Genomic DNA, 27,327 nt, shown 5'->3' with positions numbered 1-27,327 from the left:
AACCAGTCTTCAGACAAATTTGTAGCAGACCTTTGGAAAGATGGTATGCATCACATCTCTAAATCAGTAACGTGGTTTAAAGGAAGAAACTTCTAGCAGAACTTTAACAGCTATCTCTTGCTGGTAGGACACAAGTATGAAAGTGATAAGCATAGAAGAGACTGAACTAAGAAACAAGAATAATGTATTCTAAAGACATATTTATGGAAAGCATCATTAGATAGTCTGAAGCACTAACAAAAAATTCCTTAATATTATTCAGCAACAGAATAATTGCACTGTTATGTTGCTGAATATGTGATATTGTAAACCTGTAATACGGGTTATTGTTGGGTTTTATGAATGACTTACCTGACACACTCTTACCCGGGAAGTCCTGCACAGATCTCTCCAGCGATGTATAATCTCAACTAAACTCGATCAGAAGAATGTCCTTTTTGGGAAGTTGCAGTTTAACAATGTGAATGCCAAGTGTAACGTGAGGTGAGGATAGTTTATATAATCAGTTAAATTCATATTTTCTTTTATATTTCAGTGGACCGTATAGTTGGGCTGGACCAGATGGCCAAGATGACTGAAAGCTCACTCCCCAGCGCTTCAAAAACCAAGAAGGGCATGTTCCGTACTGTTAGCCAACTCTACAAGGAGCAGCTGACCAAACTGATGACCACCTTAAGGAATACCAATCCCAACTTTGTCCGCTGTATCATTCCAAATCACGAAAAAAGAGTAAGTTTTAAATGCTCCACTTTCAGACTCCTGGCACATTATTCATGTTGAGCTGCTCACTGTACCAGCACATCACAGAGCTGTGTTATGTCTCTAAACATAGATATGCAGCTGGTAACATTTTTGAAAATTTCTACTGTGCTAAAAATACTTTCTGTTCCCTTTTCAGGCTGGCAAACTTGATGCCCATTTAGTGCTAGAGCAGTTGCGCTGCAATGGTGTCTTAGAAGGTATTCGCATTTGCCGGCAGGGATTCCCCAACAGGATTGTCTTCCAGGAGTTCCGTCAGCGGTAGGAAATGCTCACTCATTCCTAACTCTGGATTTAATAGTGGTGTAATATATGTTTGTACAAAACAATCTGAGGTGTTTCAACTCAACATCAATGTCTTTTGGCAGATATGAAATCCTTGCTGCAAATGCTATTCCTAAAGGATTCATGGATGGGAAGCAGGCTTGCATACTGATGGTGAGGAAAGCATTTTTGATCCTATTGATAATCAGGTCTATGCTTCTTATATAAAAGCTGTTAAGAGTGAACAGAAATGAAAAGTAATTTTTAATACCTTAAAGCTCAGCACTAGTGTTAACAAACATCCCTGTTTTCCTCCAGATCAAAGCATTAGAACTTGATCCCAACTTGTACAGAATTGGACAGAGTAAAATCTTCTTTAGAACTGGTGTTCTGGCTCACCTAGAAGAAGAGAGAGACCTGAAGATCACAGATGTTATTATCACCTTCCAGGCTCAGTGCCGAGGCTACCTAGCAAGAAAGTAAGAATACGTACTAACAAAAAGAATGTCTTCTGCAGCAGAGTATCTGCAGTAGCCTTTAGTTCTCTGCATAACTAAAGACACTAAGACATTTTATTATCATCTATTATGTTTATTGCATTAGAACTCAACTTGTGTCCAATGAAGGACTCGTTTCCTGCCCAGAAAAGGCTTATTAGTATAATTACAGGGAAGCAATTACACTGTGAGGCTACTTACACCATCTGTACAGTAAGCTCTCTGAGGCAATGACCCATCATTTAAATGTATTTGTACGAGCAGGAGAAGGAGCATCCTAGCCTATGACTAGAGTCTTATGCACTATTACAAGTAGCAGCACCACTAGCATTTGTAAAACATAACATAATTTCTTACATAGCTTGGGCACAAAGCACTGATCATCTAGCATGATCTCACTTAATGTACACTACAAAACTATTAACAATAATGCCTTTTTTCTGCACGCTACCAAGGCTTTCAAATTGCTAAGCAAAGATTTTAAATATAATAGGTTTCACGAATGACGATCAATGCAAGTTCTGAGTGCTCGTGTACCCTAGAAAGATGTTCACATCCAGAACTAGATCTATTGTTTGTGGTTTGTGCCTACCTATGGAGTGCAAACAGCCAAAAACCAGAAGAATAAGTAAAATACCAGAAAGCTGAACAGAGTTATCACCTTTCCTCAAGGAAGCACAAGCACTGTTCAAGTGACAAAAGAATTTGTGCCAGATTTCTCAAACCACGTGGCTAATCAGCAGACTCTCATGCCAGAGGATTTTTTGCTTAATGTATGTATCTTGCAGGTATCTTGTATTCTCAGACTGAACCAATTTGCTTTATGTTTTTAATCACAGAGCCTTTGCCAAGAGACAGCAACAGCTGACTGCAATGAAGGTTATACAGAGAAATTGTGCTGCTTACCTGAAGCTGAGGAACTGGCAATGGTGGAGACTGTTCACTAAAGTGAGTAACTGCTATTGGCGAAACCCTCCTCAGCTTTCCAAAGAAAATTAAATGCACAAGATACCGAGGCATATCACGTCAGGCCCACTCCTTGTTTCAAAGTCCCTTGCAGCTGATGGCATGAGCCTCAATCACTTCACAAAAATTTTGTGTTAGAGACACTCTGGATAGTTATGTAATGCCATTAACATTAAAGTTAGTTCTAGCTTGAGAAGGAAATAAACTAGTTAGGCAGAGATTCATAAAAGATTTTGCACATTTGGGAACTTCTTTTAATTGCCAAAAATTAAATAATTTCACAGGGGTGGATAATGAGAAGACAGAGTAAAACTGAATTTTGTGAACATGCAAAGTTATGTACTATGGGGGACTCAGTAGCTCAGGAGTTCCCTAACTGGGACACTAAATATCTTCCTGCTAGGCACTCAAGCAAATTAAGTCTGTTTTCCTATTGAAGAGGTTTGTTCATAAGGCTCCAAAAATTAACAGAGATAGCCAAGAGCAACACTGCTGAGGCTTGCTGGTTTAAAGATGCTTATATCAAGCTCGGCTGGAGTATTTGTCCACTACTTCCAGTCAGCCTGGCACCTCTAAGTACCAAGCTCAGCAGCGTGAATACTGACAGGAAACATTCTTAAAAAAACCTTTTTATTTTCAGGTGAAACCACTGCTGCAAGTCACCCGACAAGAGGAAGAAATGCAGGCCAAGGATGAAGAACTACAGAAAACTAAGGAAAGACAACAAAAAGCAGAGAGTGAATTGAAGGAGCTGGAACTGAAACACACACAGGTGATTTACAGCTCTAAGCCTCTGGGAAACACAAGCCATTCTTTCACCATTTCTAGAAGCTATTACAATAAGTGTCTTTTTCCTTTGTACTCACAAATGTATCCACAGCAATGGCCCAGAACAAGAGTTCAGTGCAGACAAGCTCCCAGTTACTTCAGTAGAGGCCTAATGTCCACACAATAACCTGTGGCAGAGCTGCCTGCCTGTACACTAGGACTACGTAGTAAAGATACTATAGGGCAATCCGCAATCTAAGTCTTGACTTCCTATCCATTTTATTTGTGTAGCTTTGTGAAGAGAAGAACCTCCTTCAGGAACAGCTTCAGGCAGAAACTGAACTGTATGCTGAAGCTGAAGAGATGAGAGTCCGTTTAGCTGCTAAGAAACAAGAGCTTGAAGAAATTCTGCATGAGATGGAAGCCAGAATTGAGGAAGAAGAGGAGCGCAGCCAGCAGTTGCAAGCAGAAAAGAAAAAGATGCAACAACAAATGCTGGTAAGGAGGCAAAGTGACAAATCCAGCAAATAACTTGTATCTCAGAGAAAAAAATGGAGACTGGCAACCCTTAGATCCTATCAAAGTGCTTGCAACACATCCCTCTGTAGAATGTGTCTGTGTCACTGAAGTAAGAACAATTAATTGATGCTCTTTCCTCCAAGAGTTCTCTTCTTCCTCATCTCAATTTTCAATAGTCTTTTCTCTAAAAAGTTATTTTAACATCTTCCTTCTAAATCACCAAACATTACAGATTGTCTAGTTCTTAATAAAAACAAAGTCTACAATATAAGCCACGTAGAATGACACACCTTAAGCATTTCCTATAATCTAAGCAGCATTTTGTTTCCAGAATTTATGTTTTGTGGGTTTCTTTTTCCCCTCAAAGGACCTTGAGGAACAGCTGGAAGAAGAAGAAGCTGCAAGGCAGAAACTGCAACTTGAAAAAGTAACAGCAGATGGAAAGATAAAGAAAATGGAAGATGATATTCTCATAATGGAAGATCAGAATAACAAGCTAACCAAGGTAAGTGTTGCAGGTCCATTTTCTTACTTTGTAAAAATAGCGCAAGATGAGAAAAAACCTTCTCTTCCACTAGAACAACAGGAATACTCTTGATTATATACTCTCAGGGGTGTTACAGATTCACCAGACCATCAGCTTCTATCAAACAAGTTTCTGATAATTTTTCCATGCTCACTTGAACAACCCAAAATTGTATAAAACTACTGGTTTTGAGGTCTGTTGTAGTAACAACATCTTCAAGCAAAATACCCACAGCATTCAAGCATTATCAGTGGAAGACGTCTTCTTGGCCCCAAGCAGAGTAAATAATTCTCTTGGTTTTCAACTAATTTCAACCAAACTTCATTATTAAAACTGGAAGGAAGCATATTTTCCAGTACTTTTTGAAAGGGGATGCTCCTCTGAACTCAGCTCAGTACTTACCAGCCATTAGAATGAGTAGAAGATTCTAATAGCAGCAAATTAGATAATATGGAAGATGTAGACACCACTCCTCAGCTCCACTGTAATTGATTAATTAAATGTATCACAACAATCCCAAGAAATACAGCATAAAAAGACAGTATCAACATTTTAGTTGTCAAAGAGTTGATTCACAATCACCAATGACAGCCACTTTTGTTAACAGTAGTATTTTATTGTTTTTAAGGAAAGAAAACTCCTCGAGGAAAGAATAAGCGATCTAACAACAAACCTTGCAGAAGAAGAAGAAAAAGCCAAAAATCTTACAAAGCTGAAAAACAAACATGAATCTATGATTTCAGAACTCGAAGGTAACATGAATAAAAGTGGTTTATATAAGGTTTTTTTTGCCTTGGCACACAACAAAAAAATCCCCAAAGAGAATCTGGAGAGAGTTTCTAAAAAATTTGTGAGGTGTTTTCCAGATTTCTTATGCTAAAGCCATTTTATGCATGAGAATCAACAAAACTATGCATAAACCACTGATAGCTATTTTACATACAAAAGAGTAGAGGAGAGAAAATTGGGAAAAAGTTAATGCTTGTTCTGGAGAAAGATAAATAAATAGTTCTTTGCGGTGGCTAGAAATAAATGATGACAGTAAGGTATTGCATGTTGCTCCAGAAACACAGTGACCCGTAGTTAAAGATATGGCCTCACTGGAGTCCAGAAAATTTTTTTGCCTAAATTCAAGACTGGATTAAGGACTCGTTAAACTAATGCATTCCCATGACCAAAATCCTAACTATTTCAGTGCGACTGAAGAAAGAAGAGAAGAGTAGACAAGAACTGGAGAAAGTTAAGAGGAAGTTGGAAGGGGAGTCAAGCGATCTACATGAGCAAATTGCAGAGCTCCAGGCACAGATTGCTGAGCTGAAGGCACAACTAGCCAAGAAGGAGGAAGAGCTACAGGCTGCTCTAGCCAGGTATTCACTCCTGAATCTGCACAGAGGTTGAAAACCCAGGCTGGAACATGCGTCTCTCCCTTTCCCAGACACTGCGATGCTGCAGCCATTAATATCATCTCTCAATTACATCCTCCCTTCATGCTTTCTTCATTTTCCAAATCTCCTTTTGCAAAAAATAATTATAATCTTGTTTGCCTACAGACACAGTCTTACCTCCAGATACCAATGAAAAATCCTCTTCCCAATGGCACTGGCAGTGCTGTCAAGTAAAGAATGAAATGTAACAACACACTTCCTAGGCAAAAGGCAGAAATTACCTAAGTCTGACCTTGATCCACTCCAGAGCCTCAGTGAATTTTCTGTATAAATTTAAGAGGGACAACACTCAACCAAAACTTTCACTCAATCAGCTGATCAGCATCTCTAGGCATTGTGTCCTGATAAAGTACAGCTGTCAGATCACTTTTGCATCAGTACCTCCCTCTTTCTTAGGTACTTTCTTGTACAGAACCTATAAACCTTTAATCTCTGTATACTGTTTCCCTTAAAGTGAAATGATTATATGTATATATATATATAAAATTAAATACTCTTTTTAGGCTTGAAGATGAAACTAGCCAGAAGAACAATGCCCTCAAAAAGATCCGTGAATTGGAATCTCACATCTCTGATCTCCAGGAAGACTTGGAGTCTGAGAGAGCTGCAAGAAACAAAGCAGAAAAACAGAAGAGGGACCTAGGTGAAGAGCTGGAGGCTCTTAAGACAGAGCTTGAGGATACTTTGGATACCACAGCCACCCAGCAAGAGCTCAGGTATTGAGACGTAACACACGGGCCAAAAATAAATGTCACCAAGCTCAGTACAATACTAGTAACTGCAGTAGTGCTGTTTTGCAAGTGCCTAGAACACTCTTTGCTGCTGCTGCTCCATTTATGTGTGTTACCTTCCAGAGCAAAGCGTGAACAGGAGGTCACAGTGCTGAAGAGAGCTCTGGAAGAGGAGACTCGAACTCACGAAGCCCAGGTCCAGGAGATGAGGCAAAAGCACACTCAAGCTGTGGAAGAGCTAACAGAGCAGCTGGAACAATTTAAACGGGTAAACAGAAATCAATCTTATTGAAAACTATCCACTAGATAACATGGCTTCCTTTTATAGATTGTCTTTCTTCACTTCATGCTTGTAGGCTAAAGCAAACTTGGATAAAAGCAAACAGACACTGGAGAAAGAAAACGCTGATCTGGTTAATGAAGTCAGGAGCCTGAATCAGGCCAAACAAGATGTGGAGCACAAAAAGAAGAAGCTGGAAGTACAGCTGCAAGAGTTACAGTCCAAATACACTGATGGAGAGCGTGTTCGGACAGAACTCAATGAAAAAGTTCATAAGTTACAGGTAGGAAGGAGATGGATCTTTTGGTGTAACACCTTGGCTTGAGAAGACCCATTTATACTTTTCTGGGAGGGTATGCCTGGAAGAATCCTGGCCCTGTCAGCTTCAGCTGAAACAGGGGGTTTTTTTGTTATCTATAGGGTTCCTATCTTGAACTTCAACCTCAATTATCACATAATTAAACAATTATAATCACTCTGCCTCATGGAAGCGAGAGCTTTTAGTCTCACCATCCCTCTGTACACGATGCAGTCTGTAGTGCCACCACTGGTTCAGAGACTGTGCTGCATGGTTTACAGAGTTTCTGTTAATTCATTTTTGGGTGGTGGTGAACATTGATAGGAATGTGGCTTCTGGAAATGGATTAGACAGCTATTAAACACAAGCTGCTCAGAAAAAAATTACAATCAATGAAATAAATGAGAATGCTCACTTATCTATATTGTAGTGTCTAATAAGAAATAACTAAACATAATTTTAAATGGTTCTCTGATGGATGTTCAATGTCCACCAATACGAATCAAGCTTGTTGTTACAAGTTTGTTCATAGCAATAGTAAGCTTTTCTTTGTTATTTTAAGCTAGTGGATAAATAAATACAACAAAAATGCATCAACTTCTGTCAAACTTGGGAAGAGGAAGGAAAATCCACAAAAATCCTGATTCCCATTTGCAATTCATTAAAAAGAGTATACTAGTATTGCCTTATGAGTATGACTAGGTTTTGATATATAGTCATAAAATACTAAGGTAAACTAGAGAAAAATGGCATTAGACCTTGGGGGGGGTCTTAATATACATGTCACAAAGATGACATGCTGAGTTTGTGTGCAGGATTTAGTTTGACAGGACTTAAATCTCACATATTGTCCAGAAAAATTATGGCAAACTTGAGAATTACAGTTAAGTTAGAAACACTGTTGTGCTTGAGGTAGCACAGGAGCAGATTCAGATCCTGTTCAAAGTTAAGATTTCAATCTAGAGCAAAGTAAAGTTTAGAGGAAGGTTTTGAAGATGTGCAAAATAACTGAGTTTATTCACTGTGGTGTCTCATAGGTCGAGGTTGAAAACGTCACTAGTTTGCTCAATGAAGCTGAAAGCAAGACAATCAAATTGACCAAAGATGTTGCAACCTTAGGATCTCAGCTACAAGATACACAGGTAAACTTTCATCCAGTAACAGCTCACCTACAATATTTATAAAACGCACCATAAAAAGACCTAAACTAACAACTGTATTACCAAATGATGTGGTGACTGTAGGAGCTGCTTCAAGAAGAAACACGGCAGAAGCTAAATGTGTCTACCAAGCTTCGTCAGTTAGAGGACGAGAAGAACAGCTTGCAAGAGCAGTTGGATGAAGAAATAGAAGCAAAACAAAATCTGGAGAGACATATTTCAACACTGACAATACAGGTATCAGTGCCATAACTAAATCACTAGTGCCATCACTGAGTTTCATCAGTAATTCCAGAGGTTTCAGATTTATAGAACTATCTTGGCACAGCACATGGACCTTCAGGAAACTAGTGCTGTTAGCCCAGATGGCATCTGTGAAGCTCCACAATGGAGCCAGCAGTCTCCCTTTTCTTTAAAGCATGATGTCTAGGACAGGTAAAAATGCAAGGTAGCTCCCAAGACAGTCTGGCACACTAGGCTTGTATGTGCACAGTAGGTCTGTGGTCTGCCTCAAAGGCAGGGTGATGGGTAACTAGTCACTAGCTTCACATGGGTCAAATTAGATAAGATTCCTGGGTCTTGGTTGTCTCCTGGCCATCTTCTCTGCCAAACTTTGTTGACACTACTATAAAGATTTGTCCTCTGAATTCAAATTTCAGCTCTCCGACTCTAAGAAGAAGCTACAGGAATATTCCAGCACAGTAGAAGTCATGGAAGAAGGCAAAAAGAAACTTCAGAAGGAAATTGAAAGCCTTACACAACAATTTGAGGAAAAGGCTGCTTCTTACGACAAACTGGAAAAAACCAAGAACAGACTCCAGCAGGAACTGGATGATCTGGTGGTTGACTTAGACAACCAGCGTCAGCTGGTCTCCAACCTGGAGAAGAAACAGAAGAAGTTTGATCAGGTATGGATTTAAGATTCTCCCTTGCTGTGTTACCACTTAACTTCTCTGGAACTCACAGAGACTCCACTAGTTTAATGAAAGATAAAGCAGGGACAAAAAATAAACTAAAATTTAATTACACATACACTGGTTAATTTTGTATTTATATACATTTATCAAAAAGCAGAGGTTTTTCTCTGTCATTAACAACTGACAAGACAGTTGCAATACAAAAACCCTATTACTAATGACTTCTTGTACTAACACTACATTTTTACAGATGCTAGCTGAAGAGAAAAACATCTCTTCAAAATACGCAGATGAAAGGGACAGAGCAGAAGCTGAAGCTAGAGAAAAAGAAACAAAGGCTTTGTCATTGGCCCGAGCACTTGAAGAGGCTTTGGAAGCCAAAGAAGAACTGGAGAGAACAAACAAAATGTTGAAAGCTGAAATGGAAGATCTTGTTAGCTCCAAAGATGATGTTGGCAAGAATGTAAGTTTTGGGCTTAGAGCAATTTCCACAACAATAACTTAAAATAGCAGCTAACAAATAGATCATTGTTTTCAGTGTGGGAAGTTCTCTGTAGCACACAAATCCACTCAGCAAGATCAGATATTTCATACAGAATACAAAGGTTATTCCATTTGGGCCCAAACTTTCAAGAGACTTTGCCAAGTAGGCAAAGTAGGCCATCTTTATTTTTAACACAATTTCAGGCATGAAGAAGATTCTTATTGATTTCTAAGATTGAAAAAACATTTAAAAGATTCTAAATAATTTATTAGTTTATTAAACAGCTTTGAAGTTGTAAATTCCACAAATCTTATTTTATTAGTTATATTTGACTTTGCCACCAGCCTAACATTTACTTGTACAGATGTAGCAAGTTTCCATTGATGCATTGCCAATCACTTTTATTACAGCGATATGATAATATCACTGCTAATACTAAATCAATTAAATTATGATACTTGACTAGATTAAAAATGAAAGTTTGGGATAAAGAGAATCTCAGTTTATTTTAACACAGATTTGCAAGTGTACAAAAAATGCTAGTTTACCATTTTCAGTGCAAATTAGTTCATTCATTGTCTACAGCTAATATTTTAAAATGTGGCCTATACTGCAGGTAGACTGTGTTTAACTAGAATTATTTTTATTTCTTATAACAAGTCTATTAAATTCTTATTGCTTGAAAGGTCCATGAATTGGAGAAATCTAAACGGACCCTTGAACAGCAAGTAGAAGAGATGAAGACACAACTAGAAGAGCTAGAAGATGAGCTACAGGCTGCTGAAGATGCCAAACTCAGGTTGGAGGTTAATATGCAGGCCCTGAAAGGCCAATTTGAAAGAGATTTACAAGCCAGAGATGAACAGAATGAGGAGAAGAGAAGACAACTCCTTAAACAGGTACCATTCTCTATTCTTTCTTTTGTAAATAAAGCCAGTTGAAAGCCCCCAGCCTCATGCAGTTATTAAAAGCACCTTACTATAATGAGAAGAAAACATTATATTGCCTTGTGCTTGGCAAATTAAAAAAAAAAAAAAAAGGAAAAAAAAAGAGTAGGTTATTGTACTAAAAAAGACACAAAACTGCATAACAGGTTTTTTTCCTGTTTCAGTAGCAGGTGCCCAATTGCCAACAGATGTAGAAATTTACCACTACACCCAATATAGTGTAAAACATATGAATTGCAATTTCTGATACAGTCAGAAGAACCTTCCCTATATTTTCAGGGCAAATGAAAAATGATAGCTTCTAACTGATCTGCCTTCTCAGGGTACACTGAATGGAGACAAAAGCACTGGAAATTAAAACAGACAGGACACATCCTATTTGCATAGTAGTGTTGTTACAGCAAGGACAACTGCTACAGTCATCTTATAACATATATATTTCCATTAATACAGAACCCAAATTGCTGACTCCTTTCAGGAATCCTTAATTTTTGGACAAAAGGAAAATATATTTTAACTTCCAGGAAAAAAATCACAGTTAACAGAGATATTGGAGGCTGTATACATTATTCTGACATACACAGAGTGTCTTAAGAGTGCTCAAGGACTTTCCTAAACTTGTTTCCTTTAATGATCAGCTCCATGAGTATGAAACGGAACTGGAAGATGAGCGGAAGCAACGTGCCCTGGCAGCTGCAGCTAAAAAGAAGCTGGAGATTGATGTTAAAGACCTAGAAAGCCAAGCTGATTCTGCTAATAAAGGTCGGGAAGAAGCCATCAAACAACTTCGTAAATTACAGGTATGTAATACCACAAACATAGTTTTTCCCCACTGCTGTTTTTTGTACAGACACAATAGGAAAGTTAGGTGACTTCTGTGAACTTAATGACTATCACAGATGATTGTTTAAAGGAGGGGCTTTAACTAGACTCCCAGATTCAAGTATCTGTACTGTACAGCTCAGTTTGAATGACAGTGGAAAACTTCACAGGGCACACCATGAAAGTCAAATTTCATCATTGCAGAGAGCTTCCAAAATTCTCTGGCCAATATTCATCTGCTATTGACTTACTCACATGAAGGAAAACATAGATGTCCATGTAGAGGAAGGGCTACAGGATAAAAATCTGTTACAGGGCTTCAATCCTGGTTCTAACACCTGACTCAAAAGCATAAAAGACTGTTCAGAAATTGTGTTGTCTCTGAATCAGCATTTTCCTGTTTATACTGTAAGTCTTGATATCAACTGTTCTGTCATATGCTGACAGCCAAATAAGAAGAGATGTATCTGAAAGATAATAAGATTGCACATGTACTCAAGTATTCAGAGGAAATAAGGACAATAGACATTACAAAAGCTGCAATGTGCAACTGGAGGCATTGCTGCTCTTGGAATAGCATTTCAGACCTTTCCAACATGTGCTAGCTCGTCTCTCCAGAAAATATAAATTAAGCAGGCATTATGACTATGTAAACATGTATGTGTTGTATTCTGTCCAAATTTCTTTCTGCTGAAATTGTAATACAATTGTTGAACAAAAAATAAACCTTTGTTATTCTTGTCAACAAGGCTCAGATGAAGGACTACCAACGAGAGCTGGATGATGCACGGGCTGCCAGAGAAGAAATATTTGCTACAGCCAGAGAAAATGAGAAAAAAGCAAAGGGCCTGGAAGCAGAACTCATCCAGCTTCAAGAGGTAAAGTGGGAAACTTAGAGCAGTATGAAGCAGACTACACATGACCTTCAGTAGCAAAACAGAACTGCAATGAAATAATGCAATAGCTATCAGAAATTGAAAACTATAAGCAGCACTTGTAACAAGTTCCATGTGCTCCATGCACTCCACTAAAATTGCTGGATCTACATCTGAGCATGGCCAGATTAGCTGAAAACAAATCACCTCGGTGGAAGGCATAGTTCACCAGTCAAAGGGAAATTAACTGTATGATCCAACACAAATTGTTTTCAATAGCTATAAATTCCTCAAGTCTTGCTAGTGCTAGTATCCCTACGTCTATTAAATTGCAATCTTGTTACTAAAACAAATAAAATGGAAACCAGCTGACAGCTGGATAAAGTGTATTTCATTGTACTTCCATAGCATTTATGATATGATAAGAATTTATTCTGTTAAGAAGACAACACATCTTATACCAGTTTTAGAAAGTTTACAGTCCTGTGTATCATGGTAAAACTGTCTGTACACTTACTTCCTCATTTCTTTACTATGCTGAATTTTCCTTTTCTCCTAGGAACTGGCTGCTGCAGAGAGAGCTCGCAAACAAGCAGATCTGGAGAAAGAAGAGATGGCAGAGGAACTTGCAAGCGCTACTTCTGGAAGGTAGGAATAGACTGGATATTCACAAGACTAAACATGCTGCTGAACATTGCATGGCTGCCAAGAGAAGTTTATGTTCCTCTCCCAAACAGCCATCTGCTCTTGACAACACAAAAGGCACACATATGACTAGTTTTATTGAAATGTCTAGTTCCCTTTTCTTTATGAATTATTGGCAGTCCATAATAGTTTCAGGCACATTCAACTGGTCAGAGCCATAAATTCACACTTATTAAATTTAAACTTACAGGACAAGCCTCCAGGATGAAAAACGGCGCCTGGAGGCAAGAATTGCCCAACTGGAGGAAGAGCTAGAAGAGGAGCAAAGCAATATAGATGCAATGGGTGATCGCATGAGAAAAGCTGTACAGCAGGTAGAGCTCACTTCAGCACGTCACTCTGTCTGTATTCCAGCCAAAGCTATTTGTGGTTCTGAGTAAATATTTGGAGAACTGCCACCTGTCATTTCTCTGTAAGCATGCAACACTTATGACAGCATCCATTCTCACCTTTGTAGGCAGAGCAGCTGAACAATGAGCTGGCAACAGAGCGCTCAACTGCACAGAAGAATGAAAATGCTCGGCAGCAGCTGGAGAGGCAGAACAAAGAGCTGAAGAGTAAGCTGCAAGAGATGGAGGGAGCTGTGAAGTCCAAATTCAAAGCTACAATTGCTGCTCTGGAGGCCAAAATTGCTTCTCTCGAAGAGCAGCTGGAACAGGAAGCCAGGTACTGGTCTCCCAGAGGGCACATCTGTCCATTTATTGTTGCAGTTGATGAGACAGAAGGCAAACAAAGGCACACAGGATTTGTCATCAGGCTCTCAGTGCTGTTAAGGCTTGGTGAAGCTCTCCCTCACTTAACGTTTCTTAGACATATGGACAGTAACTGGAGTTCTTACAGGTTCTGATTAAGGACCATTTTATTGCTGAAAAGTTCTACTGGTAACAAAGACAAGGATCTGCTCCCCTACATTTTAGAATAACTGCCCTATGACCCTGCCAGGTTAATTGCCCCAAGACATTGTGCCATTTCTTGAAGAAATAACCGTGTCTTTTAGAACACATCTCCTGGAGCACCTCTAGCATACAGCAAAAACATGGGGTTTTTTTTTAATCAGAATAACATGAACTTTAAGTTTTGCTTAGAATTTATCTGTTAAATTCAGTAAGGCCTTTAACATATGGGTCCTTAGTGCCAGTTTCATGAACAACATGCCAGAGGCTAGTGAAGACTACAGACCTTCCACATCACCAAATGTTGCACTGTCATTTGTAGAGAGAAGCAGGCTGCAGCCAAGACGTTGCGCCAGAAGGACAAGAAGTTGAAAGATGCATTGCTGCAGGTGGAAGATGAGAGAAAACAAGCGGAACAGTACAAAGATCAGGTATCAAACTGTGTCATGAGGGTCTTAGTCCAGGGCACAGGGATTTTCAGGTTTTACCCTAAGAAAGGAAGATTCCGTGTTCTGCCTCAAAGAAATATCTCTTTTGAAAGCAGACTGTCTACTTGGATTTTATGCTAGCAGAGCAATACAGCCCTTTTGCTAAAATATGGGACAATACAATTCTTCTTCCATCCCCAGTCAAGTACCAAAGCACTAGTCCTTGTCAATCAGCCAGCTGCAGCAGCCTGACAGCACAGTGATATATAGGACTGTGCACAACATCCTTATTAGTATATGAATGGAGATGAACATATTTAATTTTAAAATTCTAGTTCTACCTAATGCACACCAACCTGCAAGCCAGAAAAGCAGAGGTAGGACTGTGCAGCAGAAGAAACAAGGCAGTGTCTGAATACAGTATCTATCAGCAAAATGAACTCCCAGAAAGCAAAGTTATTTTTTCATTTTTTAGATTTTTAAGCTTCTACTTTTGATTTAGGTCATGTTTCAGTAAATCTCTCAAGAGAAGTATGAAAGTAAAATGAGGAATGTAAAGCTATTAGACCCTTTTTGAATTAAAGCATTAATCTAAAATTTCCCTTTAGGCTGAGAAGGGCAACACACGGCTCAAGCAACTGAAAAGGCAGCTGGAAGAGGCCGAGGAAGAGTCTCAGCGTATCAATGCAAACCGCAGGAAGCTGCAGAGAGAGCTGGATGAAGCTACTGAGAGTAACGAAGCCCTGGGCCGTGAGGTTGCAGCACTGAAGAGCAAGCTCAGGTAGACTGCCCTCATTTGGGATAGCCATTCCCACTCATTGACAGCCCTGAAATTTGGAACTAAACTAGAGAAGTGAAAAAAACCCAACTCTGTTCAAGTAAAGAACAGATGCTGATAATGCTGCAAAGTTACTAATTCCTTCTATTAGCTTGGCAGATACAAAAGGCCAAAATCAGAAGGCGAATTACATTTCAGACTGCAGCAGTCTCAGGATTTCAGCCTTCAGATGAACAACTGCGATAACGTGGCACAGGCCTTACTCTTTTTCTAATCAAAACTCCAGTTGGCTTATATAGGAACAGAATTAGGTTTGGTTGCTTTTGAAAATGCCTCTTGTATAATAGCTGTATCTATTTGTACAGAAGCAGTCACAAAAGGGTAGAAGTGCTTGTGCTTTTCACACACACATAACTCACACACAATGACCGTAAACAGTCTTCAACAACATCACAGGCAGCAAAAGGCAAAGCACATTATGACTCTTATCCAAAAGCCTCTTTGGACTTCACCAGAAAAGGATTAATTGTCATCAGACCAAGGAAAAGATCAAAACATCCCTTTGCATTTTCTTGTTAAAACTGACTGAAAATAAGATAAAGCTGTGATCAGTCAGCTATATACCCGAGTTCTCCTGCACTCAGTGGGTTTGAAAACACCAACCAGTAAAATAAAAAGGCTGGCTTGAATTACAAGGAAATTGCTATATCTGCATCATCACACCCTAACTTTGCTTTCTATCTAAACCCCACAGTATTTCAGATGAAAGCACCTGCCTAGTTGTGTTCTTGAAGCAGTTTACCAGTGTGTTTACCAGTAACGTGCATGATGAACCTTCAGATGTGAATTTACTTCAAAATGAATAGTTACAGATGTGGTAGCCTTTTCGATTAGCACCCTCTTGAGTGGTGCATGCTCCTGGCTGCTCTACAAAGGAGTGGCTGTATCCAGCCCTTTTTACATAGAATAGCATAACACTCATTTGTGTTTTATCTAAATGTAATGTAATTGGCTGTAATGTACTTTGTTTAATTATTTAAAAGTAATCTACCTACCTCTGGTCATGACCATGTGCTTAGTATAACTGCCCAGGACTCTTTATCTTTGTTTCAGAGGGACACAGGAACCTTCGCATGACTAAGCAGGTACCATGCCTTCAACTTTGCAGCTAGCTTGTATTGCACAAATTTCCATTTCTTTGGCCCAAGTAAAAATTATGTGAGGTTTCTGCAAACTGTGAAGGCTTGGATATCTTGGCATTAATCTGTTTTAATCAAAAGAGACAAATATTACAATAATCTAGCTACCATCAGCTGTTCATCATTGATACATCTTTCTTACAAGTAGGTTATGTACTGATGTAGACTTACATGTTGCATTCTCACAAGCTCTACCAACAGAGTACCTAATAAAGGACTCTGAATTTTTCTGCATGAAAATTGTCAGGTTTGCACCCCATCTTTGTGCACAAAGCCACAAAGACTAAAATTTTTCAAATCAAATACACCATTGATGAGTAAAATTGATAAAAAGGACTAATGAATATGAAGTGTCACAGCATGTCATTAGAATTTCACAGTATTTCTTACACATACTGTAATGCTGACTCTAAGGTGAGATCCAATCTAACTCACCAGAGATTGGGAAGATCTTACTTGCATGTGACTTATCACACTTATAACACACAATCACAGACAAAAGAGAAAGTCTTGCCTTTCATTACATAGCACTCTGTGCCTGTATTGCTTACAAAGAGCTATTTTGCAGACGTTATATTGTTTGTCTACTGTTACTAAAATATAAAGCTTGGACACAGAAATTAATATTGACACTGTAACCTAGCATAGCATTGTATTATACTTTATCACATTCTCTGGAGATAGGAGTAATATCTGCTGTTGCAAAAATTAAAGAGCTACTGCCTTGTAATATTTGTATATCTTCTGTTTTACATATGCTGGATTTTGCTGTGAATACACAAATATTTAAAGATTATGTATTGTCCTTGCATGTGCCTTTTAGTCAGCCTAATATTTCCAGACTGTTATTCAAGCACTACTCCAGTAGCACTTGTTCAAAGGCAGATTAAATACAGATATGCTAAGCAAACACTAATGCTTAAGGCTTGTCTCAACTATAGGCATTATTCTCAAGGTACTAATGCAAATGATCACATGAATATCATCAAACCCATCAACCCGTTTAAAAGGAACATATATAAACAAAAAGTTTTTATTCACAGGGCAAATACCAGTTTACACAAGTATTAAGTTTATGCATATGGCAAGAGTTTATGTTAATAAGTGGTTGGCATGTGATAGGGACTTCACTTCTTTACAGCCAAAACCGTACTGCAGTTTGGTTAGCCTCTTGCTGTTACTACTCACCAGTCCCATGTTCTCTTACAGCACTTCAGTGAATTACTGCAGCATAAAGAGAATTATCTTACAAACAACTCATGAGTAATTGAGTCCAGATAGCAGGAGACCAGGGGGGTAAAGAGCTCTTCCCGATGAAGACAGAGATCTTTATTGACAAGAATTAATGAATTTACTGACCTAATTAGAACTTTCTTGTTAGACAGTAATAAAAAGATAACTGCTATAATAAAATAGCAGACATAACTGTTAGACTCTTGTCAAGCACATGCCAGGGTAGAAATGACATACCCTTGTGTTCAATACATGCCATCGACCCCAGAACAACTAAGGTAAACTAACAGCAGATCTTAGCTGGATGATAAAGCTTCATTTAAGTGCTTGCTCACACCAAAGTTTAAGTGCAGGACTGTGGAAAACAAGCAACACGTTATATTTCCACCTTGGAAATACAGATTTGTACCTCTGAAATAAGTTAGTCCAGCCAATGTTCCTACCCACTTCCCTAGAGAGTTGCCTCAGAAAGGACACCACTGGCTTAGTATTTTGCAAGGACAAAACAAGCCTTTAAATATTTATACACAATTGCTGTACCCAAAAAGTACAGTTGGATGTATTTAACACCAAATTTGTCATTTTGGCACAACATTGAGTAATCATGAATTTATTTTATTGCTTTTGTCTGTGGTCTCAAGCCTTTACAAAGGTTTGCTTAATGAGGGGCAAGTGAGAGGCCATGTTACAAAACTTAAGAGTTTTGTAGCACAGTAGCAATGAAGGCCAAGAAGAGACAAACCCATCTTCTATCTCACTTGCTCACAACTCCCCAAAAAATTAACCTTGAGGTCCAAAGTGTCCCTGCCTTGGGCTGTAGCTGTGAATTATACGGGGATGGGAGGGAAATGGGAGAGGAAAAGTGTTTGATGGTAAGATGGGGAAAAAGTGTTTGCTGTAAGCTCTTCTACGCTGTTAAGCGTCAGCACCCGAGTCACAACAGTTCCAAAGCAGTGACCACTTCCTCTCTCCACTGGGAAAGAGACTGGAGCTACTCACAACCTAGGATGCCGTACATATCAAAGCACCTGCAGTGCTCTGACCAACGCAGACTTTGCAGAGAGGGACTGTGGGCTCAGAAGTGCCTGCTGACATCCGCTGCACTGCTCCCATCCCAGGTCTCATGGGTGTTCAGTAACTGGTGGGCATATTCAGACTGCAGGTCAGAAATTCAGCACAAGCTCACTCACTCTCTCCTTGCTCTTCTAAAAGTACAGGAAGAACACTCCCCTGCTGTTGTGAGTACGAGCAGCCCCCTTTCCCCTTCCTTCCAGGCACAAGCAGTTGAGTCCCCATAGAGAAAACAGCAAAATGAAGGGAAGAGTAGTGGGGGTGGATTTGGGGCAGATAAGACTATTTGGAGAATTTTAAGCAAAAGAACAGGAATCCCATCACAGTTCCAAGCAACTGGGAGTCTCAACCTGTCCACACATTACTTTTATATGCTACAGAACAGAAAGTTGTATTAGAGGCCCACAGCTCTTGGCTGTTCTGCGTTCAAAAACATCAGCCCCGCAGGTACTGTTACAAAACTCTATGCTTATTCATGGGGACTACAAATGACCCAACATCTGATTTTTTAATTATTTTTTTTCCCCTTACTGCAGGAGGGGAAATGAGCCAGCATCTTTTGCCCCACCCCGTAGATCTGGAGGCAGAAGAGTAATTGAGAACGCAACAGAAGGAGGTGATGAAGAAATGGATGCAAGAGATGGAGATTTCAATGGAACAAAAGCCAGTGAATAAACACGCTTTAAGAAATTGCACTGCAGCAAGGGGAGAGAGGATGATATTTAGCACTGTATGTCTACTCTTAGTGTCAAAGCCACATACACCCACTCCTCTGACAATGATAAAAGCACAACTGCCTCGTCTCCAATGTATAGACTGATGTTAAAAGTACTCCAAGACTTATTTTACCATGAAGTGTATTTGAAAAGGTGGTTTTTTTTAAACGCTCAGAGTAATTCACTTCAAGAATCTTCCAGAAAGTGAGTTCTAGTAGCTCAGATGATTTAAATCCCAGTGAACTATAGTTTACATAGGATTTTTTGAGACTTGCAGGGGGGCAGAAAAGGCATTGGTCAGTTAATCTTTTCTTAAACTTTCATTTTTGTCTTGAGTATTCGATTAATGTAGGGTTTTTTCCTGGTTACTACACCCCTGATGCACCATTCACAAGGTGGAAGTGCCTTCTTTATCACTTACTGAAAAATAAAATATCATTTGTTCAAATTAAGTCAACTGTAACAGTTTTATATGCACCATGGATGTGCTTACACACTAATAAAAGGCTATAAAAACTACTCCAGTGTTCCTGTGTACAGGTTCCTGTATATCACTTGGGTGCAATACAGCATGCTTGAAGGGAATGGGGGATGCAGTAGAGCTTCTTTACAACTCAAATACTTTTTAGAAAAGGTCATCTATAATCATTAGAACAAAACCCTGATTTTCTCCTAAGCAATTGCTTTAGAAGGAATAAAAAAAGTACATACACCGAGCTGAATATAAAGTGACATAAAATACTTGGGACAGGTCTGGTTACCTCATGGACACACAGTACTAACTGAGGTGCCGTAGGATGTATCCAAGGGCTGACAGACATGACACAGGATCTGTAGGAGACCTGCAGCATTCTGGTGCATCAGCCAGAAAGCGTCTGTCTTTAGGCAACTGAACCCACCCTTGAAGTTTGTATGCCGAGGGGTATTTCCAGCTAAAGCCCCTAAAGCAGGCAGAAAACAATTAGAGAAGCAGCCCACACCGAATGCAGTGATCCAGGCCAAGCTATTCTGTATTAAGGAATCAGCACGCGGTTACTTCTTATTTTTGGAGCACGCCAACAGGACTGCAGCAGACTCCGGGAAACTACCAGGACTTACCACAAATCCTTGGAGCTCTAGTACTTTCAGACAGCAGCTAGCTTTGTGGTCACACTGAGGCAGTAGAGAGCCACACACAGTAAAGCCAGGTGTAGAATTAACTCTAAACGGAGTACAGAGAGCTTACTCGATGTCCTAGATTGTACAGAAAATGAACTTTAAGCAGTGTGACTGCAGGGAGAGCAAGTCATGCAAAAACATCCATCTTGACAGTTAATGCAATCATCTTCTAATCTGAGCATTGTTCCAGAAGGCACAGAGATCACAAACTGGAGATTCAGACTAGGCACCATTTAGCCAGCACAATCAGACCCCAAAGAATTCTCTCTGCTTGTGAAAGAGTAAAGGAAGAGTTTAAATAAGAATCTATGGAGAGCAATTAAGATGACAAGCTGCAGACAAGGAGGGGTTAGGAGCTACTGGATAGACCTTTTTGTTGCTTGATCAGCCACACAGCACAGCTCTGTAAACATGCTCAGGAGCTGGTTGTTAAGCACACAGCTTGTGAACTGACATGCATGGGTACAAGGAGACCAAGGAAGTTTGACTTCATATAGAATGGTCTTAAGCACCAATGCTTTGAGCTGAACCAGCAAACTGAACGTGGAACCCTTCTAAAAGGAATTCACATGCATAATGTTAGAGGTTGGTCCAATGGTTAGAGCGCTGCCCTACCACTTGAGAAACTCGGGTTCCAGACCCTGTTCTGCAAAACTTGGGACAAAATAGGGAGTCAGAGTTTCTTTAGTAACACCACAGAAAGCATCCTTCTGCAACACTGGCTGAACTCTTCCCCAGAAAAATTCCTCTCGGTACCATTAGAGCAGTGACTGTTCTAGACCGAATTATTTTGACAATTCCAAATAGCATATCCACCCCTAGTCTGTCTGATTACATCTATAGTTAGATTAATAATATATCTGTAAAATATATAATACTACCACAGCCATGATATTCCAACTTTCTACCTCATCTCAATGCTGCGTCTAAATCTGACTGCAAGCCAACTTGTTCGCCAAGCAGGCAAATTCTGGCAAGAGAAGGAAAATGCAACTTGTCTTGACTGATCTCTCCAGGCTGCACAGTTCACTGAACCGTAGTCCAGGCGACAGCATAACTAACAAAGTAGCTGACATGCTTCTGTTCCTCATAGGTAAGAGGAGAGTGTCAACTCCCTGTGTGAGAGGAGAGGACAAAAATTATGTTAAAACAGCCAGAGTTCAGATTTTAAGAGAAAGTAATGCCAACATTAAGCACTGTAAATCCCAGAAGCATCTTTGGCTATGGGAATATTTACATTCCTTAGGGTAGGAAACCATGAGAAGAGATGTAGGAAAATCTTTGCATACGGTTGAGCAAAACAATGTCTTTCAGCTTCATTGTTCAGTAACAGATGAGAAACTGGTAGCAAATATCTGTGCACAAACCACAGCGGCAACTTGGAAAAAATACTCAAAGTGAATCAACAACTAGCATTTAAAATAAGCTTTATTCTGCTCCCCAGTTAAGCCAACTTTGTAGATGGCCTGAATAATGGGAATGATCTGTGGTTACTTCCTATTCCAGGGAAATAAATGCACCAGTGGCTGTTTCCACAGCATTTTCTTAAAAATAACAGAAAAACCAAACCAAACAAAAAAACAACACAAAAAACCCCAACCAACAAGAAATCCAAACCCAATTATGCATTCTTTTGTCAAGTAAGCTCTCCCCACCCCACCCCTTGCAAAATACATAAAAATTGTTTAGTCATTATTATTATTATACAGGCTTTCATAAGGTACATTAATACTGTGAGTGAACCTACTCCATTTAAAAAAAAACAAAAATAAAATGTAGTAGTATTCTATAGGGAAAAAATCTGATATAAAATAATTATCTAGTCATATACACTTGTCTAGTGTAAAGGACTTTTCAGGTTAAAAATACATTTCTAAATTAGTAACAGGTGAAAGCATATATTCTCATAGAAAAAATAAACCAAGAGAAAATCAGTAATACTCAAGGCACATTAATAAAGGGAGGTTTGGAAAGCAGTAAAACCCATCTATTAAGATGTTAGAACTAGGAACTTAATCAGGTGTCTTGCTGCCTACAAGAGTCAGGCTTTATAGCCCACAATATGGCAAAAAAAGACGTCTATATACTAAGCAAGTCCAAAGTCTCCTACCTTGCTGTTAGCTCTGGGATCTCCCAAGTATTCTGGGCACTAGGCATTCTTCACCTTTAACCATGACATGTTCTTAATGGCAAATCATTGCTTGCCAAAACATCTTACCACTATAGAGGCAGGTTTTTGTGTAGCAAGATTCTGACCAGAAAACATCCCACAAAGAGATGAGCAGCTTCCCTGCAGAAATACACCTTTCTCCACATAAAAATTCAAGTGACTGCAGCACACAACACCCATGATAGAAAACCAGCACAACCAGAATTTAAGCCTGAACGCCATGCTGCTGTATTGACACCAAAAGCCAAAGCCTGAGGAGCTGCATAGGGAATACTGTCTCTGTTGTAGGTGGATGGACAATGGCTTTGACCAGCAGTGTCAAAAGAAGCAACTTTCAAGGAGCTATTTACAACTGACATAGGAAGCAGTTCAAAGTCCTGCACTGCCAGGCAGCTTTATGACACTACTCCCAAAACTCAAGCAAGAAGCCAGACTGGGCAAGGCCACAAGAGATCATCGTTGCCAATTGCAGCTTGTTCAGTTCTCACATACTCCAGGACTGCTCCCTGATTGCTCATTGATATTATCTTTAAAACTAAAGTTTAACTTTTTTTTCCTTTTCCAAAGCCAACCAGGCCTTTCATAGCAGCATCTTGACAACACTTTGCGAGGGATGGCTCACTGGTCCTGGAATATTTGAAGGCCGTGTTCCAAACTCCAGGCGTTTCACTAACCTGCAAGTACAAAACAGAAGTTAGTGCATTTCTTGCTCAGCTTTACCACCTTCAGAGTAACTGGCTGCTTTCAGAGTACACCACTCAGCTTCAGAAACCAACAGATAAAAGAGTATCACTCTGAGCATTAAGAGAGACCCTTACAGTGGGAACTCAGCCCAGCTAAGTAACACAAGGCTCCCTGTCCCTCGGAGTAGTGAGAAGCTATCTTTTACAGGTGTTGGAATTTCAGTTCTAGCATTACAGCAGTAGGTGTATAATCAGTTGCACGAATATGTAAATGTATGGCCCTTGAGGCTGTCTTGTAGGAGCTTTCATGAGGTTTCTCCGCAGGCTGAGATAGCAAGTACAGTGGGGAGCATTCCTTCCATACAAAAATTTTGGGCAATGGCTAACAGGAAAAACCAGTATTCACAGCACAAGGGTCTAGCCAAATAATTAAGTCGGGAACAAACTGTTCTGTAGGCACTTAATTTACAGAGAATCTGAAGAATGTGCAGTACAGGATTGGCAGGGTTTAAGCAGACACTGAACTGCAATTTGCGATAATCTTGCTGATTTATCTTCATTTGTTTAAAAAACAAAACAAAACCTCCTGCCAGGTGCTCCTTGGAAACACATCTTAGCAACCATAAAGCATTCTGATTGAGTGAACCCATCATTTGCCTTTTTTCCAGTTCTCCCATAAATGAGAATCTTAACTGTAAGAAGGGAAGTCCCTACATGCCATAGTGTTCCTGAGACATCACTTGTACAAGAACATAAACCATAAAATAAACACAGGCAATAAGCAAGAGCTCCTCTGTTGTACTTCATCCCATTTAAACACTGCATTTATAATAAAATACATATATTACGTTTGCTTTGAATTTGTGGTTTTCAAAACTTGATTCCAGCTAGCCTTCAAATTTCAGCAGCTAGTGATTTCAAATTTTAATCTGATCTGAAACATTCAAATCATAATACTGAAAAACTAAGTTTCATATATTTTTAAAACAAATCTGTCCCTCCTAAACCAAAGATTTAATACTAAATATAACAGTACCAGTCGCTAAGTTCTAACACCAACAGTTCTCACTAAGACTGCAGAGAACAGCACTCACCCTGTATCACATAGAGGCTGATGAGGACTCAGGCGTGTTTCAAGAACATCTCTGTTCATGTACATGGACACCGTGGCTCTGTTTGGAGACTGGTCATACACAAAGTTTCGGCAAGATGCAAGTTTGGATTCCAAAGCCTAATTTAAACACAGATAAGGCAAGTGTCAGATATCGCCCTTCTCTTTCACAAGATGGCATTGTGGCACACCAAAATGGGAGTTATGAATTTTCAAAGAGATTAAGCCAGTCATCTCTCTAAAGCTGAATCTCTGTTTCTGCAGGGGAGGTTAAGGAGTTGATGCTGTTCACCATCCAGAACACAAAATCTTCAGCTTCCTCAGAGAGATTTTGATGTCTCTCTTACGGGCATCAGTTTTTGATTACTAAATGTTCATTTGAGCTATCTGCTTCTCTAGACACATGTTAGGCTGTATGTACTAAGTGATAAACATGAGGGAACTAAGCTACAGATACCCTGCACTCCACCACATGCTCCCAACCTAGATCACCTTTGTTGCTGGGTTAGCCTTCAGCTGTATCAGTTCTGTATTAGAAAAAAATTATCCACTGAAAGGATTGTCAAGCACTGGAACAGGCTGCCCAGGGAAGTGGTGGAGTCACCATCCCCGGAGGTATTTAAAGGACGTGTAGATGTGATACTTGAGGACATGCTTTAGTGGTGAACCTGGCAATGCTGGGTTTATGACTGGACTAGACAATCATAATGATCTTTTCCAACCAAACTATTCCATGATTCTATGCAGCTCAGCCCATCAAAAATTCATACAAATGCTTGTGCTAACACAGTACTGGGCATAAGGGAGAAAACAGAAAGAAGTCATGGGATAAGTTTTCCAGCATGAGCACTACCTTAAATGTCAGACTACAGCTCCACATGACATTAGGCCTTGCTGAGAAGGCTACTGGACTCTTAAGGCGAATTTCACCAGAAGCCCTCTGGTGAAAGAAGCACTAGCCTGCTTTCTTCTCTGCCTTTCAGAGGAGTAGATCCTGTCTTAATTTACTCAAGCAAAATCACTTTTTTTGCACATGCACTTTCAGAAGTTTATAGAGGGAGATCTTATCCCCATGGGAGTAAGATCTTAGAAAAGCAGATCAGGGTCCACCTTTACGCATGGGTTAGTCATAAACATTCAAAGTCCAGAGCAAATTTCAAGGCCACACTTAGCTAACCTAGGGGCAGGATATTCTTTCCAGTCTCTCCTGAGCAGCAGCACAAAGAGTGCTGGCTGCTCTTCAGATGTCTCTATCTTTTCAAGAGCACTGTCTAGAAGGTAATCACATACCCCTACTTTTCGCAGCAAGTCTCCCACGATGTTAAGTGCAGATATTCTTGCAGCAGGTGTGAGAGGGGTTGCACTGTAACTGTCCTCAAGACCTGCAGGGCAAGTTAAAGGAGGATACATTACTCACTTAAAAAAAATGACATCCAGAGCACAGGAAACATCAGTGTCTTCACCTTTTTGTATCTCGTCTCCAGATCTTTCATATCTATTAGGAATATGAAGCACTGTCTCCCTGAGACAACTCAAGTTACACTGTCCTAAGCTAAAGTCTCTATACACGCTGTGGCTTGGGTTTCTACAGATCTGTTCTACCAGCCTACTCTGCATCTCTGTTGCTGCAGTGGGACCAGAGGGGTGTATCCTTAGGGAGAACCATCATCTTGCATTTTACTACAAATCCTCTCACTTTCCCAGAAGCATTAATTTCTCCACACCAAACACACAGTTTTAGGTTAAGTATACTGAAGCCCACTATCAAACTTTGTTAGTGCTCAGATCTATAATATCAAATCATCAGAATGTGACAGTACAGCTCCCGGTATTCACATATACATATGAACACACTTACACAGATTTCTGGCTTTTTAAGTAAGAAGGTAGGAGAGCTAGTGTTAGTGGTTTGAAATACTGAAATAATCGGTGCCCACAAAAAATAGGTAACTGATACTACTGCCATGAAAGCAGAGATCTAGTCATTCAGTACAGCTAGGATGGCTTGTCAGTGTCCTGCTGTTCCAGAGTAAAAAGGAAGCCTCTCTCAAGGAATATCTACTCTCATAAAGAAGTCAATTCAAGTAACACGAGTGTGACATTAAAGTTCACACTCAAGTTTTTAAAATCCTTCCCCTAAGTTAGCCCAAAGTCTCTGGGACAGTTGTGAATAGTAAAGTCCCAACAGCTCATCCTGTCCCTCACAATTATTATTGCTGGACAGTTCAAGTCAAATGGAAATCAAGAGCCTATGAATAAACCCCAAAAATCACAGTCTATGACTACTAAGACCATGGTGACTGTATTTAACTGAAACATTCAACTCTGCTTCCTTCTTCTCATTCCTCCTTTAGCCAGAAACTATAGTAAAAACAAGAGCATCAAATAGTATTCTTGTGCTGGTTTCCTGTTAGTCACCTCTCCTATACGTCACAGGGGTGGGTATGCTGATGTTGGGTGCCCGGTGCACTGAGGGAGTTGAAGGCACAGATAAAGACGCCTGAACTGCAGTGTCTGTTCTTTCTGTTTCCAGTGTAGTTCGCATCGGTGTTTTGGGTTTCTCCTGCTTCTGCTGCACTGCAAGCTCTTGTCGTAGATCTACAAAGGAAGCAACACAAAGCAAGCCTCTGGAGCTTGTGTCCACCAAGACAGAAACAGGTGAGAAAGTTTGTTTTGCTTAAAAGATTGTTCCCCTCATGGAGGTGAAATAAAGTCACTTATCCTTGTAAAAATTACTCCATGTTCAAAATCTGGACAATCACTAAAGGCTTTTCTAGGATTGTGGCTCAAGATGTTTCTGTAGTATTAGTTCAGTTGCTATAATCTGTCTTTAATTTCCATACCCTTTCACAAGACTCCCTTTGAAGCAGGGAATTAACCCCTTTCCAAACATTACAGGCTGGTAAGCAAAGGCACATCAAGAC

General features: G+C 39.7%; 2 protein-coding genes across 3 annotated transcripts in view; one reads left to right on the top strand and one right to left on the bottom strand.

Annotated features, from left to right (window-relative positions):
* MYH11 (myosin heavy chain 11) overlaps positions 1–19,799 on the top strand; it is a 54,160-nt gene extending 34,361 nt beyond the window's left edge. For both annotated transcript variants that reach the window (XM_010163019.1, XM_010163018.1), the window contains 27 exons: positions 1–43; positions 536–729; positions 899–1,020; positions 1,128–1,197; positions 1,342–1,502; positions 2,360–2,468; positions 3,127–3,258; positions 3,546–3,752; positions 4,141–4,278; positions 4,928–5,051; positions 5,495–5,666; positions 6,248–6,460; positions 6,599–6,743; positions 6,832–7,038; positions 8,091–8,195; positions 8,298–8,450; positions 8,873–9,121; positions 9,381–9,593; positions 10,301–10,513; positions 11,200–11,361; positions 12,133–12,261; positions 12,818–12,906; positions 13,154–13,277; positions 13,421–13,629; positions 14,179–14,287; positions 14,893–15,065; positions 19,102–19,799. The exon at positions 1–43 is cut by the window's left edge and continues 63 nt beyond it. In XM_010163019.1, the coding sequence (XP_010161321.1) occupies positions 1–43; positions 536–729; positions 899–1,020; positions 1,128–1,197; positions 1,342–1,502; positions 2,360–2,468; positions 3,127–3,258; positions 3,546–3,752; positions 4,141–4,278; positions 4,928–5,051; positions 5,495–5,666; positions 6,248–6,460; positions 6,599–6,743; positions 6,832–7,038; positions 8,091–8,195; positions 8,298–8,450; positions 8,873–9,121; positions 9,381–9,593; positions 10,301–10,513; positions 11,200–11,361; positions 12,133–12,261; positions 12,818–12,906; positions 13,154–13,277; positions 13,421–13,629; positions 14,179–14,287; positions 14,893–15,065; positions 19,102–19,240 (4,104 nt within the window). In that variant the 3' untranslated portion in view covers positions 19,241–19,799. The remainder of the gene's footprint in view (positions 44–535; positions 730–898; positions 1,021–1,127; positions 1,198–1,341; positions 1,503–2,359; positions 2,469–3,126; positions 3,259–3,545; positions 3,753–4,140; positions 4,279–4,927; positions 5,052–5,494; positions 5,667–6,247; positions 6,461–6,598; positions 6,744–6,831; positions 7,039–8,090; positions 8,196–8,297; positions 8,451–8,872; positions 9,122–9,380; positions 9,594–10,300; positions 10,514–11,199; positions 11,362–12,132; positions 12,262–12,817; positions 12,907–13,153; positions 13,278–13,420; positions 13,630–14,178; positions 14,288–14,892; positions 15,066–19,101) is intronic.
* Positions 19,800–23,189: 3,390 nt separating this feature from the next.
* The window catches only part of NDE1 (nudE neurodevelopment protein 1), a 10,698-nt gene continuing 6,560 nt past the window's right edge, over positions 23,190–27,327 (bottom strand). The window contains exons 5-8 of the mRNA XM_010163017.1: positions 26,822–27,001; positions 25,694–25,785; positions 24,387–24,523; positions 23,190–23,283 (exon numbers count right to left, since the gene is read on the bottom strand). Coding sequence (XP_010161319.1) covers positions 23,190–23,283; positions 24,387–24,523; positions 25,694–25,785; positions 26,822–27,001 — 503 coding nt within the window. The remainder of the gene's footprint in view (positions 23,284–24,386; positions 24,524–25,693; positions 25,786–26,821; positions 27,002–27,327) is intronic.

This window comes from Antrostomus carolinensis, unplaced genomic scaffold, assembly GCF_000700745.2.
Source record: "Antrostomus carolinensis isolate BGI_N321 unplaced genomic scaffold, ASM70074v2 scaffold8332, whole genome shotgun sequence".
Classification (NCBI taxonomy): Eukaryota; Metazoa; Chordata; class Aves; order Caprimulgiformes; family Caprimulgidae; genus Antrostomus; species Antrostomus carolinensis.
This window is presented reverse-complemented; position numbering and strand designations above follow the sequence as displayed.